The 15,458-nt window shown below is 34.1% G+C and overlaps 1 protein-coding gene across 1 annotated transcript in view; it reads left to right on the top strand.

The window, feature by feature from the left end:
- SAMTOR (S-adenosylmethionine sensor upstream of mTORC1) overlaps positions 1-15,458 on the top strand; it is a 79,854-nt gene that overhangs the window by 26,553 nt on the left and 37,843 nt on the right. Inside the window, exon 3 of the mRNA XM_068550054.1 lies at positions 4,911-5,081. Coding sequence (XP_068406155.1) covers positions 4,911-5,081 — 171 coding nt within the window. The remainder of the gene's footprint in view (positions 1-4,910; positions 5,082-15,458) is intronic.

Raw genomic sequence — 15,458 nt, 5'->3', positions numbered from 1 at the left:
CCCGCGTGCCACAACTAAGACCCGAAGCAGTCAAAAATAAATAAATAAATAAATAAATAAATAATAAATCTTTAAAAAAAAACTGTTGTAAACATCCATGTGCAGGTTGTTGTGTGGAAGTAAGTGTTCAACTCTTTTTGGTAAATACCATGAAACTTGATTGCTAGATTATATAGGAAGAGTATATTTAGTTTTGTGGGAAATTACCTGTCTTCCAAAGTGACTATACCATTTTGCATTCCCACTAGCAGTGAATGAGAGTTCTTGTTGCTCCACATCTTCACCAGCGTTTGGTGGTGTTAGTGTTCTGGTTTTCGGTCATTCTAATAATGTGTAGTAGTATCTCATTGCTATTTTAATTTGCATTTCCCTGATGGCATGTGATATGGAGCGTCTTTTTCTTATGCTTATTTGATATCTGTACCTTCTTTAGTGACATGTCTGTTAGGTCTTTTGCCCATTTTTTAATCAGGTTGTTTGTTTTCATAATGTTGAGTTTCGAGGGTCCTTCATATATTTTGGATAACAGTCTTTTACTCGATATATCTTTTGAAAATATTTTCTCCTAGTCTATGGCTTGTTTTCTCATTCTATTGACATTGTCTTTTGCACAGCAGAAGTTTTTTATTTTAATTAAGTCTAGCTTCTCAATTTTTTCTTTTAAGGATTGTGACTTAGATTTGGCAATGACTTTTTAGATATAACACCCAAGGTCATCTAGATTTTCTCCTAAAAATTTATAAAACTCTCTTAAGAGTTTTAGAGTTTTGTGTTTTACATTTAGTTCTGTGATCCATTTGGAGTTAATTTTTGTGAAGAGTGTAATGTCTGTGTCAGGGTTCATTTTTTGGCATGTCGATATCCAGTTGTTCCAGCACTATTTGTTGAAAAGACTGTCTTTATTCCACTGTGTTGCCTTTGCTCCTTTGTCAAAGATCAGTTGAATGTATTTACATGGATCTATACCTGGGCTCTCTCTTCTGTTCCATTAATCTGTTTGTCTATTGTTCTGCCTACAACATACTGTCCTTGATTACTAATAGTAATAGTATAGTTATAGCTTTATATTAAGTCTTAAAATCAGATGGTGTCAGTCCTCCAACTTTGTTCATCTCCCTCAATATTGTGTTGGCTATTCTGGGTCCTTTGCTTATCCATGTAAACTTTAGAATCCATTTGTTTCATCTATAAGATATTTTGCTCTGCTTTTGATTGGGATTGTGTTGAATGTATAAATCAATTTGGGAAGAGCTAACATAGTGACAGTATTGAGTCTTCCTATCCATATTCATGGAATATCTATTTATGTAGTTCTTCTTTATCCTCAGTTTTCTATTTAATTTCAAATTTGAAATGTTTTTTCATATCTGCATTGCTTAATTATATATAATTAATATTGAAGTGTTATGTTACAATTTTTTTCTCTTTTATAGCTGTTATTTTCTGCGTTTTTGAGAATTTTCATCCACTGAAAAATTTTGATATCTTTCTCTCCCCTTCTAATAAAAACTTGTATGATTGCTGGATTCATTGGACATTTCTTTTATGTGTTTTGTCTTTTATGTTGGACTGTCTCTAGAGGTATAGGTAGAGGTTTGGGTGCTTGCTTTGTTTCTTAATTCCAGAGACCCTTGCTTGATTGCTACAACTATGAAAGTGGAGTTCCTTTAATAAATATTGTCCTCTTTTGGCTGATTTATGAATTTTTAACAGGTTTAACTTATGTCAGTTTGCTCCTTATTCTTAATTGCTTCATTCTTTCCCTTTATCAACACACCTCCAGAGATACCCCTTTTTTTCAAGGTGCTTCCTTTCTCCCTCAGAAATAATATCTTCACAGGGCTCTCACCTTTGGTGACAGCCCTTCCCATATACTTTCCAGACTTTTTCCTTTTGGTCTTCCTGTGCTTAATGCTTTGTTTCACTACGTCCCATAAGTCTTAAGATCTCTCCATTCAGAGTTGGACTCTCTGTGGTGAACCTTAGCTGGTATTATCTATTTTTCTGTGCCACCTCTAAGACCCCATCATACCTTCCTCTCTTACACAGTCCTCATCTGACTCTGTACTTTGGGTAACTCCAAAGCCAACTCAGTTGGCCTCAGATTTTTATTTCCCCAATTACATGTAAAATAAGGTGCTATTCCTGTTTCCTAGTTATGCCATAGGTGTGAACTGTGTGTGCTTTTATTTGCTCTTCCTAATGATTTGTATATTTTTTGGAAGTTTTGTAGGGAGATTGGGGTTTAGATGGCAGTTATTATCCTATGAGTATCTGGAATTCTAGCCCTTTAAGTATTTTGCAGTCAAGTCTCTAGGTAACATTGAGATTGAACCACATAAAATTGCAATTTTTGTGGGTCAAGAACTATTGAATATCAGCAGTTCTTTGTGGTTCCACCTAATAGAAAGGTAAGCAATCTCTTTACCCTTGTGTTTCATGCCTTAGTGAAATATTATATGACAAAGGTATTATTTTTAGTATTAATTCCAAGGTGATTCAGGCTATATTTTTCAATCAACCTTACTGAGGTTTAATTAATATACAATAAAATATACCCATTCTAGCGTACAGTTCAGTGAGTAATGACAGTTGTTTACACTTATGTAACCATCACCACTGTCTAGATACAGAACTTTTCCATGACTCTAAAAAGCTCTAGTGTACACCTCTGTAGTCAGCCCACCCCTCACTCCAAGAAACCACTAAACCATTTCTGTCATTATATTAGATTTCTAAAAAAGGCCACATTCCTAAATTGGCCTGTCAGTTTTGCATGATCTGAAGTTTGCTTACCTCTCCAGTGTCATGTGGCTGTCATTCCTCTCTATATGTGTGTTGGCCTTAGGACCTTTTCACTCCTGAGTCCATCCATCCATTTTCTGCCTGGCAGTTTAAATTTCACATGCCTTGAACTGATGTCTATCTCTGCGGGATCCATGTTGCTTTTCTCTTCCATGCTTTTGCTCATGCTGTTCTCTCTGCCAGGAAAGCACTTTCCTCCTTAACTAACATTCTTCCTAGCCTGATTTACTCCTACTTACCTTCCTAAAATCAGCTTATACTACTGATTTTAGATTGGGCGTTAGGTATTTATCAATTATATTTTCTTTACTATTGGGTTGGCCAAAAATTTCTTTTGGAAACCCGAACAAAGTTTTTGGCCAACCCAATATATAATTATTTGTCTCCTTCACTAGTCTGAGGTCCTTGAGGGCAGCAATGCCTTCTTCAATTTGTTTTTCCATCACCTATGTGCCTGGCACATGATAGGTACTTAATAAATGTTTGATTAATGATAAATGAGTTTCAACTCCTGTATATAATTTGAGTTAAAATTAAATCTCCATAGGATAAGTTAAAGAAGTCTTTAATAGATACTTAGACAAACTGAAATTGAACTAATAGCATCCTTTAAGTGTGAGGAGAAATGGGCATTGTTTCGTTAGACACCATAGTTCTACTTGCAGAAATCAGTTTTAAATTAATTTTTCAGTTCTTCTCTAGCCATGTGTTTTTGAAACTGCACCAAGCAGTGTCTATGCAGAAAAATAGTCTAGCTTGTTCAGAGTATGAGCTATATGGAATAATAACGTGGTTTAAGAATCTAAAAAGAAAGAAAATTTGTTTAGTTTCCATTTACATTCACTTTAAGCTTTGATAAGTATATCAGTTAATTGTCTAAGTACGTATCTCCTGTCATATTGTAAGCTCAAGGGCCAGAGGCAGATCATACCAGTCTTTCTTCCTTTAAGTTTCTTGTCTTTAATAGCTAGTAAGTGTTTTGAGTTGATTCTGTGGTTCATGTTTATTGTCCTGTTACATACCCAGGCATGGTACGCTACTATTTTCACCCTAAAATTGTATTAGGTATGAAGAAAATTGTTTAATCTTAATGCCAGTCATCAGTTTCTGATTACGGATAACAACCTGATATGGGCTAAACTAAATGAGCTTGAAATAATACATCTCGAAAAATCTGCGTTTTAATATCCATTTATATTATAAGAATTGAGACAAGTGGTAGTGGTCTCTTGATGGACAGGAATAATTTCCAAGTGTTATAAAAATCACTATTATGTTGAAACCTTTGTTCTCTCTGAATGTATACCTTTATAATATGATACCATTTTTACCTTAACCAGATTTTTATGCTCTTCTTTCAGAGCAAATAGCATGATTCTTAATATGTTGGCAACCTGATTTTGTGACTTTTTTTTTTAACAGCAATTAGGTATAGTTTAATGGAGCTTCTCTTTTGTGTGATAACTATACATATATATATTTTTTTGTTGGGGTATAGTTGTTTTACAATGTTGTGGTAGTTTCTACTGTACAGCGAAGTGAACCAGCCATATGTATACATATATCTTGCTTTTTTGGATTTCCTTCCCATTTAGGTCAACACAGAGCACTAAGTAGAGTTCCCTGTGCTATACAGCAGGTTCTTATTAGTTATCTATTTTATACATATTAGTGTATATATGTGTGACTTTGTTTTTATAAACCAGGAGGGATCTGAAAAACAACTGTCTACTACCAGCAGAGCTGGCTCAGAATTAACTGTGACTACTATTCTTTTTGGATTCTGTCACTGAATAACAGAGTTATCTAAGCTTTTCTGGAGGAACTTATGTTTTAGCTAAGAATAAAGTTCAGCAAAACATACAGGCACATTGTACTTCTGAAAAAACACTTTTAAACATAATCTATGATCATGCTTTGTTGTATGGTAATTTTCAAAATTTGAAAATGCTACAGGTGCTCAAATTTACCTCTGTTTGACATTTTAAAAATAGGACACTATAATTTGAAAATTTCCCATTTTGATTAATAAAGGTTAATATTTTCCCATTTTATATTATATTCATACCTATTGTTTTAAAATATAACTTTATTTTGCCTTGTAGTGTATGCAGAGAATATTTCCAAAATGGTGGGAAGAGAAAAGCACTTGAAAAAGATGAAAAAAGAGCTGTACTCGCCACTAAGACCACTCCAGCCTTAAATACGCATGAATCTTCTAAACTTGAAGGTCATTTAACCAACCTCAGCTTTACAAACCCTGAATTTATAACTGAGTAAGTATACTTTTCTCCTTAGATTATTAACATTATCCTGGATAGCTGTGTTAATAATGTAAAATAGTGTAATGGTTTACGCCAAGTAGTGGGCAGTTTGCTTGCTTCTCTGGTAGTATGTTAGTCTGAGAAATGTAAATTTGTAATATTATTAGGTAGGAAAGTAGCATAAAATTTTAAGGGATATCTGGGAAACTAGTAGTTCCATAACATCGATTGTTCTCACTAAAAATGAGAAAGAATCATTCATTAAATGTTACATTTTATGGTAATACAAAGAATCAAAACAGTGAAATCCGATTAAATTAAATTTAAAGTGGCTATCCACTGACAAATCACAAATAAGGAATTAATGGAAGATTATTAATAGAACCAATTGCCATTATTTTATTTTCAATATAAAAATCTGCCTGCTGGTAATATATATATATATATATGCATATAGGCATAAATTTTATTTAATAAGTACATGAGTATTTTCCCAGTTTTATTGAGATATAATTGACATGTAACACTGTTTAACACATACAACAAAGTGATTTAATATATGTATATGTTGTGAAATGATTACCACAGTAAGTTTAGTTAACCATCCCTCACCTCACCTAATTACCATTTTTTTTCCTTATGAGAATTTTTAGCAATTTTCAAATATACAATACAGTATTGTTAACTATAGTTACCATGCTGAACATTACATATCCAGAACTTATTTATCTTATAATTGAAAGTACCTTTCACCCAATCCCTAAATTTGTGATCTGACAGTCACAAATCTGATTTTGTTTCTATGCGTTTGGCTTTTTTTTTTTTTTGACTCTACATAGAAGTAAGATCATACAGTATTTGTCTTTTCATGTCTGACTTACTTCACTTAGTGCAGTGACCTCAAGGTCCATCCGTGTTGTTGCAAATGGCAGGATTTCCCATTTTTTTATGGCTAAATAATATTTCATTGTGTATGTATTATAATCCAATTAATTATTAACAGTATTAAAATTATTTATATACCATAGTACCAGAATAAATTTGTGGAATCAAGTAATATTGTATTACTCTCTTGAAAATGTTAAGCTCGAATAATTCTAGAAACATTCCTAATAGACACTGCACGCTAACCATGGAAATAAAATTAAATTAACCTCTTAAAACATTTCCAAACCTGTAGATATCAACATAACATTACCTTTGGTTACTTTGATTTTATAACATGTTGAAATATTATCTAGTTAGGTATAAGCAGTTTCATTCAAAAATTAATATACCTTTGATTAGTTCTATAGGTAAAGATCTTTACCTTTATTCAAAGGTTACTACAAAGCTTACAAAGCATAATGAGTTACTAAACATCTTATAACTCAGGTGTTATGAACATTCTTAAATATTTTAAAAATATTGACCAGCATAAGAAATTATATAGTTAACAGTGCTATCGAAAACAGGTACATATGGAAAATGTGAACCCTAGAATTTCTATATCGTTCTTTTTTATAGTCTCTGTTTCATTGTTGAGATTACCTTGTTTGTTAAGTCATTGTCATATTTTCCTTTTCCTCTTTTGAACGTAGTTTCTTTGAATTCTTTGAACATTTTTATAATAGCTGATTTGAGGTCTTTGCTAAATACAACATTTGGGCTCACTCAGAATCTATTTACTGCTCTTTTTCTTGAATATGGACTACACTTTCCTGTTTTTCTCTGCATGTCTCATAATTTTTTGTTGAAAACTGTCCAATATATTTTTGAAGTTATAGAGACTCTTGTTTTGGACTTTTCCCCAAGGAGGGTGGTGGTGGTGGTGGTTTTTAGTAATCTCCCTGCACTTAATCTGTGGGGTCTGTTTCCCTGGTAGTTCGTACATTACTATTATTTTTATTTTTTTAGGCTGGTTTCCTACGGTTTGTACCTGTGTCTGCCCAGATTAAGGGTCATTGATAGGTCAGAGGTTGTGCTCAAACACCTCTCCAGCCTGTTAGGCTCCCACCCTCTGCCAGTGGATGAGTGTTGATTTGGGAGTACATTTAAAATTCAGGCAGTCTCCAAGTCTGCCTCACTTTTTGCTTTCCATCAGGCCCTTGTGGGTCTCCCGTGCATGTTCATTTAGCCTCCCAATCAGCCAAGGCTATGTGGAAAGTTTATCTAGTGCTTCTGTGCCTCTCTCATTTCTAGGATATTTCTGGAATTTCTAAATTTCTGCCCAGTCTTCCAGTCTACAGCTCTGGCCAACCAAAACTGCAGCCTGAAGCTAGCACAGCTGCTGACTTGCCCTGTTTGTTTCTTACCATGTTTGTTACTTTTACTGACATTGTTCTGTGGGTTTTTCACCCTCTGCTCCAAATCCCATTAACCCCTTCCAGCAGTGTAGTTGCTGTTTTTCACAGCCAGCCCTGTCCTCAAAGAACTTCCATACCAACAGAGCAAAGGGTGGGGATGATGGGAGTGGCTTCAGGCAAAGACACCGCAGATCCCCACTGTTGTTAGCTAAGATTTCGCTGGTTTTCATGAATAAACACTTTGCAATGTGTTTGCCTGTGTTTGAGCCCTGAAATGGTTGTGTTTGGTGATCGTGTTCTTTGTTATAGTTGTTTACTGAGGAGTGGATTTGCCAGCCTCTCCCCTGCCATAGTCAAGAAATTTCAGTCTCTGATTTAATTGTAAAAGAGAAAAAGTAGTTTTAAGTATTTAAAGGAAATATGATTGTTATAGGTCAGGACTTACTTAGTATTGAAATTAAGCATTGAAACATCTTAGCCTAGGATGGCTAGGTTTAGATTTCCTTCATTCTAGAAACTACTTTGTGTAGCATCTGGCCCCAACATGTGTATGTAGACTTATCCCTTCTGCTCCTCCTACCATTATTGCAGCCCATATTCTAGTCTTATGGAACTGTTTAAATTCCCCTAGTGGCACACGCACGTTCTCACTTTCTGGCATTTGCAAGTACAATATATCTTCTTTCTGATCAACTATTGCTGTATTATATTAGGCTATATTTGAAGCATCTTCCCTTCCAGAACTTAACTTGAACTTCTCAAAAGAATTGGTACTCTGGTACCAATATCAAACCTTTTAATACTCTATTACAGTACTTATCATGTTGTATTAAAATCAGTATTGTATATTTTCCTGACTGCAAATGAAATACGATAACAGTATGAAAAATTTGCATGTAGAGAAGATTATAGGTGTAGAAACATTATTACTCAATCCTGGTTACATTTAGGTATATTTCTTTCCAGTCTTTTTAATAGGCACTGTTTTCTTACACAATAGAGACCATGCAGTATAAAAAATTTTGTGTAAACTGCTCTTTCTGTGCTATTAAAACACTCATTCTGCATTATATTTTATCATAAATATCTACCACTTTATGTGTCTAAATATAAAGTGATCCTCATATAAAATAATAATCAATTTTTCCAAAGAGAATTTCTCGCTCTCTTACACATACACATTTTTAGAGAGGTAGATGAAATAGTCAAAGGTCAGATGTTTACTCTCTTTATTTATAGATATTATTATGTAGGAAGATATGTATTTGTTACTATCTAAATCTGTTTGACTTCCAACTTTGGGTAGCAAGTGTAGCTAGCAAGGGTTATCTTTTTCCCGGTCTTATCACAAAATCAAGTCATTTTGATTTCCGGGTTCAGATAGTGAGGGCTCACATAGCAAAAATACCTTGGGTGTTTTCACTTACATTTTACGAAAACCAAAAATTTATTACTACTAGAGTCACTTTTTAAAGTCATCTATGGCTCAGAATTGAGACGTGACACTTTTTGAATCTGTATATAATGTGATAGCTGGAAATTTTATCCCAAGCCCCAATTCTACCATTCCTTGTAATACTAAGATCGCTGTGTCCCGACCCTCCTTCATGTTGTACATATCTACTTGTAAATGATACAAAATAAGTACTTTGCTTTCTTTTAAAAAGTATTATTTTTTCAAAACATTTACAAAATAGGCCATATTCTGGGCCATAAAACACACCTTAACAAATTTAGAAAGATTTGAGTTATATAAAGTATTCTCTCAGACCACAATAGAATTAAAGTATAAATCAATAACAAAGAGAACTGGAAAATCCCAAAATATTTATAGATTATCTAATTAGCACATGGGTCAAACAAGAAGTCTCAGGAGAAATTTTAAAATACTTCGCACTAATTGCACTAAATGAAAATGCATCTTATCAAAATTGAAGAGATGTAGTGAAAGCATGCTTAGAGGGAAATTTTTAACATTGAATGAATATATTAGAAAAGAAGAAAAATGTAAAATCAGTAATCTAAACTTCTACCTTAGGAAACTAGAAAAACAAGAGCAAATTAGATCCAAAATAAGCAGAGAAAAAGAAATAGTAAAAATTAGAGCAGAAATTAATGAAATTGAAAACAGGAAAACCATAGAGAAAATCAGTGAAACTAAAAGCTGGTTCTTTGAAGGTCAATAAAATTGATAATCCTCTGGTCAAGCTAACCAAAAAAAAAAAAAAAAAGACAAATTACTAATATTAGAAATGAAAGAAGGGCCATCACTACTGATCACATTGACAATAAAAGGATAATATAGGCATATTATGAATAACTGTATGCCCACAAATTCGATAACTTAGATGAAATTCCTTGAAAGACACAATCTACCAAAATTCACACAAAGAGAAATAGATCATCTGAATAGGTTTTTATTAATTAAAGAAGTTAAAGCAATAATGAATAGTCTTCCAAAACAGAAAGCATCAGGCCTAGTTGGTTGCGCTGGTGATATCTACCATTTAAGGAAAAAAAAGACCAATTCTCTACAATCTGTTCCAGAATATAGAATCAGAGGGAACACTTCTGAATTCATTCTGTGAGGCCAGCAGAATGTAATTTAAGATGTTAAACCAGTGTTCCCATTTCCCAATCTAAAGTAAAAAAGAAAATTTTTAAATAAGAGAAAAGATCATATGAAATCAGAAAAATAAAATTCATTCTGTGATGTTCTAGTACTTGCCATGGTAGAAACATGGCATACATGCTTTCATAATACTTTCCAAAATCCATGATAAATGTAGGTAGTTGGTCATTGGATCTTTCCTACAGAGCCTGGACTTGGCCTCAGAATCCCTTTTACACAGTACTCTAAGAAGCTGTTACCAATTAATCAGTCAATATAAGAGAAGAAACTCATCTGCAATTTATGTCCATTACTGTTGTTACAAATAGAATACACAGTTTTGACTCTAAGCTTCTTAGCATCTAAGCCAAGGCTTCGAATAGGATCATTTCATTATTTCTTTTTTTTTAAGGATTGTCTGTTCATGTCATTTGCTCACTTAAGTTTTATGATCTTAAGTCTATCAGTTTGTGTGAGCTCTTTAGTACTCAGGATATTACTGGACATTTATAGTGATTTGAGTGGGGGCTTAACACATGCTTCATGGGTAAAAGAACAGACAGACAGGTGGACGGATGGATGGAAGGAAATGAAAGAAGGAAAGACATATTTAGGACAGTAGAATCAGGTTTTTTTAATCATCTACTTGACATTTAGTTAACTGATAGAGAAGGGGAGAAGGAAGAGGTGGTACTGAGCAAAAGGAAAGACTATTTATTAGATGGTCACTGCCAATCCAAGAGTCTTAGGGACCTTACCTCCATACTGCCTGAGGATGTAAGATATTGGACAGATTCTTAAAAGGCTTGTGACAGAGAGAGAATACAATACATGATGATAGGTAATATCTAATAAAGAGGACCTAATTCGACATATTAATGCTGGTTTTGAGAGTTCGGTTTATAATAATTAAATAGTGGTTTTGAATACCATTTTAATGTTCTTTTTTTTTCAGAGTTTTAGTTAGCAGTTGATTTTTATTCAGTTTTTAGCATTCTTCGTATTTTCTTTGGCTTTTAACGTTGAAGGTTATCCTAGTAAGTAAAAGATATTACAGTAGTAAAGGAGGAAGTTAAATGTCTTTTGAACATAAGGCAGTATATAAATGAAAAATTTGTTTCAGTAGTGCTTTTCAAGTGTTTTCCTTTTAGTTTGAAATGCATTACATATTAATCAAAGCATATATACAAATATAAATTTGAACCTGAGAGTAAAATTCTTCATTTATTTCACTGAAACACTAAATGGATAAAATTGTGATTACAAATATCAAATATGGAGTTTTAGAAATATTAAGATACTAAGTCCCACTTCCCTGGTGGCGCAGTGGATAAGAATCTGCCTGCCAATGCAGGGGACATGGGTTCAAGCCCTGGTCTGGGAAGATCCCGCATGCCATGGAGCAACTAAGCCCGTGCGCCACAACTACTGAGCCTGCGCTCTAGAACCCGCAAGCCACAACTACTGAAGCCCGTGTGCCACAACTAATGAAGCCTGTGCGCCTAGAGACCGTGCTCCGCAACGAGAGAAGCCACTGCAATGAGAAGCCCACGCACCACAACGAAAGTAGCCCCCACTCGCTGCAACTAGAGAAAGCCTGTGCGCAGCAACGAAGACCCAACGCAGACATACATACATACATATGTACATACATACATAAATAAATAAAATTTTTAAAAAAGAGACAGACATGGTGGCTGATGCCTCTTGTTAAAAAAAAAAAGATATTAAGTCCCATTTAAAGCCATGTATATTATAATATTTTAAAGCTATTTCTACAGAAACAAAGTGTATTAATTACCAATTCAAAATGTAAAGTTTTCCTCCATAGGTTTTCTTGGTTTAAAATATATATATTGGAGATTATGAATAAGCTGAATGCTAATAATCCATGCTTATCAGTTGCTTCTTTTTAAAATGTTAGATAGTTCCTTTCCCAATTTTAACACTGGCTCAGAGAATAACCTTGGGAAAATATCTAACATTCCTGAGTCTCCCTTTATTTATAAAAATAAAATAATGCTGTATAGTCTTCTGTTAAAAAAAAAATAGGAAGAACTATGTATAAAAACCCCAAAGGTCTGAGCTTTCAGATAATGACCCAAAGTACTAGATGTTGAGAATGGAAGTAGTGATGATTATATAGGTTCAAAACATCATTTGGGTAACAATAGCACAATGGGCACATCGTCATAAGAAGAATACCGTGATCCAGACCTCTATAATCTGACTGTATATATAAAGGAAAATGATGACCAAAAAATATTTTCTACCAAAAATTCTGTTTGGAGGCATTCTTTTTTTTTTTTTTTTTTTAATTAATTTATTTATTTTTGGCTGTGTTGGGTCTTCATTGCTGTGCAGCGGCTTTGTCTAGTCGCGGTGAGCGGGGGCTAATTTTCGTTGCAGTGCACGGGCTTCTCATTGCAGTGGCTTCTCTTGTTGCAGAGCACGGGCTCTAGGCGTGTGGGCTCAGTAGTTGTGGCTTGCGGGCTCTAGAGCGCAGGCTCAGTAGTTGCGGCTCATGGGCTTAGTTGCTCCATGGTATGCGGGATCTTCCCAGACCAGGGCTTGAACCCGTGTCCCCTGCATTGGCAGACGGATTCTTAACCACTGCACCACCAGGGAGGTCCCTGTTTGGAGGAATTCTTAAAGTAAATGTGCTTCCTTAGTAAGATTTAAAGCATTCCCCCAAAATTCTGTTAACTTCAGTTTATAAGATTTTTATTATAGTTCTGTATATTATGTCCTCAACAGATAGTAAATTAAAGATTTACTATCTAAAACAAGTTGTTTATTATTTTGGTAACTGGAATTGAATCTAATTTGATCTAATAAAAAATATAAAACTAATTAGACTTATGTGGAATTATAGAAACATAATTTAGGAAATAGTGTCTTTGGTGTTTTAACTAACAAATTACCATTTTCTAGTGAGTTACCTAAAGCCTAATAAAACTCGTCCTGAAACAAATATCAATGAATGTCATTCATTTTATGGGGGTGGCAGAGGCATGTGCTATTACCTATTTTATGAGTCTTAATGGTAATTTAGTGGTTATTAACAGTCAACTTATGTATTCTTCTCCTTATGACTGCAGTGTTATCTTTAAAAAATAAATGTCTTCATCTTAATACATGTGCTGTAAGGACACGTCCTTTTATCAGTCCATTTCTTGTCATTTCTTAATAGCAGTACATCCCCTTTCTTTGCCTCTTAAATGCTGGTCCTGTGGTCTCTTCACTTTCATATCCTCTCATGGCAGCTTAATTTACTTCCATAGTTTTGGTTACCACGTATATGCTGGTGATACCAAATCTGTATTTCCAGTTCAGAGCTCTGATCTGAACTTCATATATCTAGGTACCTACTAAACTCTGCGTTTGTGCCTGTGAGATACCCTTGTATCATGAGCAAGCTAATAGTCTCCCCTTTCCTACTCTCTGAATCACCCAGATTTGTTCCTCTTCCAATGTTCCCTGTTTCATTAAATGCATCTGTATGCCCAAGCTAGAAACTTAAAGATTTTATCTTGACCCCTTCCCTATCTCACTTCCCACATCCAGTTAATCACCAAGTCCTATTATCATTTCTAAGTTCTCAATATCACTTCAGTCAGTCTACATCTCTCTGTCCTCTTCTCCCACCAGGGCAATTACAGTAGACTTCTATTTCCAGTTTTATTGCAATTCATTCTCCACAGTTCAACCTGAGAATTTTTTTCTGAAACATAAACCTGATAATGCCAACTCTCTTACCTAAAACTGTTCAGGGATTTTCTTTTGCTCTTCAGATAAAATGCAGGCTCCTTAACATAACATAGAAAATCCTTCATTATTGACCTCGGCATCCCTCATTTCCTCAGTACCTTTTCTTTTTAACTATATGACTTAATAATACTGATCTTTCTTTTATTCCTGTAGAACTCCAGCTTCGGCCTTGTGTTTTTCCTTCTGCCTAGAGCATCCTCTCACAACCCATCATTCAACCCCTTCACCTGGATAATTTCCTGTTAATCCTTACATATAGTCTTAAACATTCAACACTCTGAGGAGGAACTTCCTTTACTCCTAGATTTGGTATCATCAACAAGGCTACAGAATCCTCTAACATAGCAGATTTCAAAGTGTGATCCATGGATCTCTAGGAGTCTCTGAGGCCCTTTTAGGGAGGTCTGTGAGTTCAAAGTATTTCCATGTTAATATTAAAATATTGTTTGCCTTTTTTACCATGTTGCTATTTGTACTGATAGTTCAGAAGCAATGGTGGATAAAGTTGCTGACATCTTAGCACAAATCAAGGCAGTGAAACCAAATTATATTAATAGTTGTATTCTTCACCATGCACCCACAATTAAAAAAAAAAAAAGTCCAGTTTCAACTTGATTGTTGGCGATGAAGCAATAAAAATTATAAATTGTATTAAACTTAACTATTGAGTAATTGTCTTTTTAATATGTCATGTGATGAAATGGGAAATACACAAAAAGCACACTAAAGCATGATGGCATGATTATCCAGCTATTATCTGTTTAGCTAGACAACAGAGATTTGCAAAAAAAATATAAAACAGTGTCACTTTTCTCATTAATTTTTTGTTTTGGAAAATATAATTTTTTCCAAAAATGCTATTTATAAAGTTAGCCTGTGATGATTTTATTATTGCCATTTTTATGAATAAATTTTAAAAAATTTACTCAGCTATAATTTTTATACAGTAAATATCAATTGATATAACCCATATAAACAAAAGTTCTTTGATGTCTTCAGTAACTTTTAAGAGTAGAAAGGTATTCTGAAACCAAAAAGTTTGAAAACCCCTGCTCTAACTCATCGTATTTTCCTTATTCTGTTTAATGGTTTGTCTTTCCTCTTAGACCACATTGTAAACCCTGTGAAGATAAGGTCCACCCACGTCTGCCTTGTGGGTAACTCAGCTCCTAGCATAGTGCCAACACATACAAGGTCCCCAATAGATACTTGTTAAATTAATGAATTCAACAGCATGTGTTTATTATTATCCTGCATATTGTTGAAATGTGAGTCTAGAGCTAAGAAAATTTTAAAAATCAGAAAGTAGATATAGAAGTATCATCTGCATTTGGGGATTATTTTGATTGTTGGAAGTACCTGATATCATCTGAGAGTATCACCTGAAACAGTCTGGAGAAAAATTGTAAAGTAGAAGGAGAGAAGGAAAGAGAGAAACCTTAATTATGGAACTTTAGGGAATGCTTATGTATAACAGGGATGAAAAGGAAGGTATAATGAATATAAGAGTTAGGAGGATAATCATTAATTGGATACAGATTGAGAGGATGTTCTTCAGGGGGTTTAAAGAGTAATGATACTCTAAAGAGAAGCATGATAGCAAGTGAAAAGGTTAAGATAGGATAATGTCTTTAGGGAAATTCAGGAGTTCTCCCCAAGTGACTACAACACACATATTATTTTGTACTTGTAAGTCTATAGAGTAAATTTTTTTATTATCTT

The sequence above is a fragment of the Eschrichtius robustus genome, chromosome 8, assembly GCF_028021215.1.
Source record: "Eschrichtius robustus isolate mEscRob2 chromosome 8, mEscRob2.pri, whole genome shotgun sequence".
Taxonomy (NCBI): domain Eukaryota; kingdom Metazoa; phylum Chordata; class Mammalia; order Artiodactyla; family Eschrichtiidae; genus Eschrichtius; species Eschrichtius robustus.
This window is presented reverse-complemented; position numbering and strand designations above follow the sequence as displayed.